This window comes from Nansenia antarctica (genome assembly GCF_963989245.1).
Source record: "Nansenia antarctica genome assembly, contig: SCAFFOLD_930, whole genome shotgun sequence".
NCBI classification, from domain to species: domain Eukaryota; kingdom Metazoa; phylum Chordata; class Actinopteri; order Argentiniformes; family Microstomatidae; genus Nansenia; species Nansenia antarctica.
Genome location: NW_027662539.1, coordinates 1,972 through 5,000, shown reverse-complemented (window position 1 = coordinate 5,000; position 3,029 = coordinate 1,972). Strand labels below are relative to the sequence as shown.

At 44.4% G+C, this 3,029-nt stretch overlaps 1 protein-coding gene across 1 annotated transcript; it reads left to right on the top strand.

Moving 5' to 3' along the window:
- Positions 1 to 1,326: 1,326 nt before the first annotated feature.
- On the top strand, positions 1,327 to 2,667 carry LOC308175569 (zinc-binding protein A33-like; the record flags this gene model as incomplete). Its single annotated transcript, XM_080551211.1, has 1 exon — positions 1,327 to 2,667. One exon carries the CDS (start codon positions 1,327 to 1,329, stop codon positions 2,665 to 2,667), a length of 1,341 nt encoding a protein of 446 aa, XP_080407337.1.
- Between the last annotated feature and the right edge of the window lie 362 nt (positions 2,668 to 3,029).

Here is a 3,029-nt window from a genome sequence, read left to right as displayed (position 1 = left end):
CAGCCATCCATGTCGTTGCTGAGACCCCAGTACTGAGGCTGAGGAGGAGAACACACACACACACACACACACAGGGTTACATATGTCTGACGCAAGACAATGTCATTTAGTCTTTTTAGTCTTTAGTCTTTAGACGAAGATGCCCACCAGTTCTAGTCACACCCAGTCACCTCCATCCTTCTTAGTTCCAGTTGACAAAAACTGAAAACATTCCAGTCCTGTTTCAGTCCACAAAAACTCTAAAGCATTTTAGTCTAGCCCCAGCCATCGACGAAAACCTGACTAAAATGTTTGGTTGTTTTTGTCAACCAAAACTACTAAAATGCCTTCGGTCTTCATCAACCAAAACATCAACCAACCTTGGGGAACCCCACATGTCATTTTAATTTGGTCAGATACAAAGTTGCCAATGGAGACATAATAGCTTCTGTCCTGTAGGTAGGATCTAAACCAGTTTAAAGCAGTGTCTGAAAGTCCTACCCATGTTTTTAGTCTATCTATTAGAATGTTGTGGAAATATGTATTATTTATTTATTTATTTTCATGACATCATAGGGGGTAATTTCCTCTCGAGTTCTTGAGAGAGTTCAGCTCATTGTAAAGACAGGAACTCTGTTCTGCACCTTTAAGAGCAGCAGTGTGGTGGACACACAGCACAGCAGAGTTGTGGAAGGTGTGGCCTTGTGATGTCACTGTCCTTAAGTGACAGTAAAGTGGAGAGGTTGATAAGTCAGGCACGGGAGCAAACTCGCTGTTTCTTCAGCAATCTCTATAAAGATAGTTAGTGTCAGCGTACAGCACACACACTCAGGTGAGTAGATAAGACCTGGATATTTGAAAGTAGACGTTAGCGTGATCAAAGCTTTACCTGTATTCATCATCTGTGTTGAATACTTCTACTTTTGGATAATGTCGCCTTTTTGAATTAAAAATAAGTGGTAACATTGGAAGATGTTTATTTATTTATTTATTTTTACACTGAAATATTTATAGAAAAGATTGGGTTTGTGTTACAAGGTGAACTTGACAAGTAAAGCTGAATCTTTTCTCAGTTTTATTATGGTCAGCTGACTAGCTCTGGTGTTGTAGCTTTATGGTGTCACCTTTGGTCTCTCTCGTTTGTGATAGTTTATTTTTAGACAGTTCAGTATGTAAAACTTCTTGATTTGGTTGAAGGACTATTTTCTATGTGATGTAGAATAATGTTATCATTATTGGTTGCTGTATAATCTCATAAGACAGTCTTGACAGCTCCATAGCTGAAACTATCGATATCTGATTGATTCCAGGAAATGCTTTATGGTGTCACCTCTGGTCTCTCTAGATATGGCTTCCTCCAGCAGTCTCCTGTCTGAGGAGCAGTTCCTGTGTTCTATCTGTCTGGATGTGTTCACTGACCCTGTCTCTACTTCATGCGGACACAACTTCTGCATGGTCTGTATCAGAGGATACTGGGACACCAGTGAATTGTGCCAGTGTCCGTTGTGTAAGGAAACGTTCTATAGAAGACCTGAGCTTCGCGTCAACACAACGTTTAGAGAAATCGTAGAGAAATTCAAGACAATGAGAGTCACGGCTGAAGAGAGGAAGGCTCAGTTGGGGAAGACAGAGGCAGATGTTCAGCAGATGATCCAGGAGCGACTGAAGAAGATTAAGAAGGTCAAACACTCCTTGCAGCTCAACAACAGAGATGCAGAGAGAGAGTTAGCAGACAGCATACAGGTCTTTACTGCTCTGGTGTCCTCCATTGAGAGACGCCAGGCTGAGCTTATTGAAGTGATCGAGGAGAAGCAGAAAGCAGCAGAGAGGCGGGCTGAAGGGCTGATTAAAGAGCTGGAGCAGGAAATCACTGAGCTAAAGAGGAGAAGCACTGAGCTGGAGCAGCTCTCACACACTGAGGACCACCTCCACCTCCTCCAGAGCTTCCCATCCCTGTCCACCCCTCCACACACCAAGGACTGGTCTGAGATCAGTGTTCACAGTGATCTCTATGTGGGAACTGTGAGGAGAGCTGTGTCTCAGCTGGAGGAGACACTTACGAGTGAAGTGAAGAAGTTGTGTGATGCTGAGCTGAAGAAGATTCAGCAGTATGCAGTGGACGTGACTCTGGACCATGATACAGCACAACCTGAACTCATTCTGTCTGAGGATGGGAAACAAGTTAGACGTGGAGACACAAGAAAGAATCTCCCTGATAGCACAGAGAGGTTTTCTAGTGGTGCCTCTGTCTTGGGAAAGAAGGGTTTCTCCTCAGGGAGGTTTTACTATGAAGTGGAGGTGAAGGAGAAGACTAAGTGGGATGTAGGAGTGGCCAGAGAGTCCATCAACAGGAAGGAGGCTATCACACTGAACCCTAGGAATGGATACTGGACTGTCTGGTTGAGGAATGGAAATGAGTACAAGGCACTCGCTGACCCTGCTGTCCCCCTGTCCCTGAGAGAGAAGCCCCAGAAGGTGGGGGTGTTTGTGGATTATGAGGAGGGCCAGGTCTCCTTTTATGATGTGGAGGCCAGGTCTCTGATCTACTCTTTCACTGGCTGCACCTTCACTGAGAAACTCTATCCATTCTTCAGCCCCTGTACTAATGATGGTGGTAAAAACTCTGCCCCTCTGATCATCTCTCCTGTCAATCACACTGACTGGTTTTTAACCTTTAATTCTGACTGAGCAGTAAAATAAGCACCTTTAGAATTATCTTAATCTGTTGTCAGTCATTAGGAGGAAATGGAGAAAAACTGGCCTCTCTGATGACCTTAACCTCTATCACTCTCTCCTCTCCAAATACGCCTCCTCTGCATCAGCTGCTAAAGCATCCTACTATCATTCCAAAATACATTCTTCTGCCTCTAATCCTAGAAAACTGTTTCCACCTTCTCCACACTCCTTAACCCACCTCCTCCCCCTCCCTCTTCCTCCCTGTCTGCGGATGACTTTGTCACCTACTTTGAAAAAAAGGTTGACGACATCAGCAGCACCTTTTTCCCTCCTCCTACCAACGCTGCTAATACCCCTTCCAAACTCTCTGCACT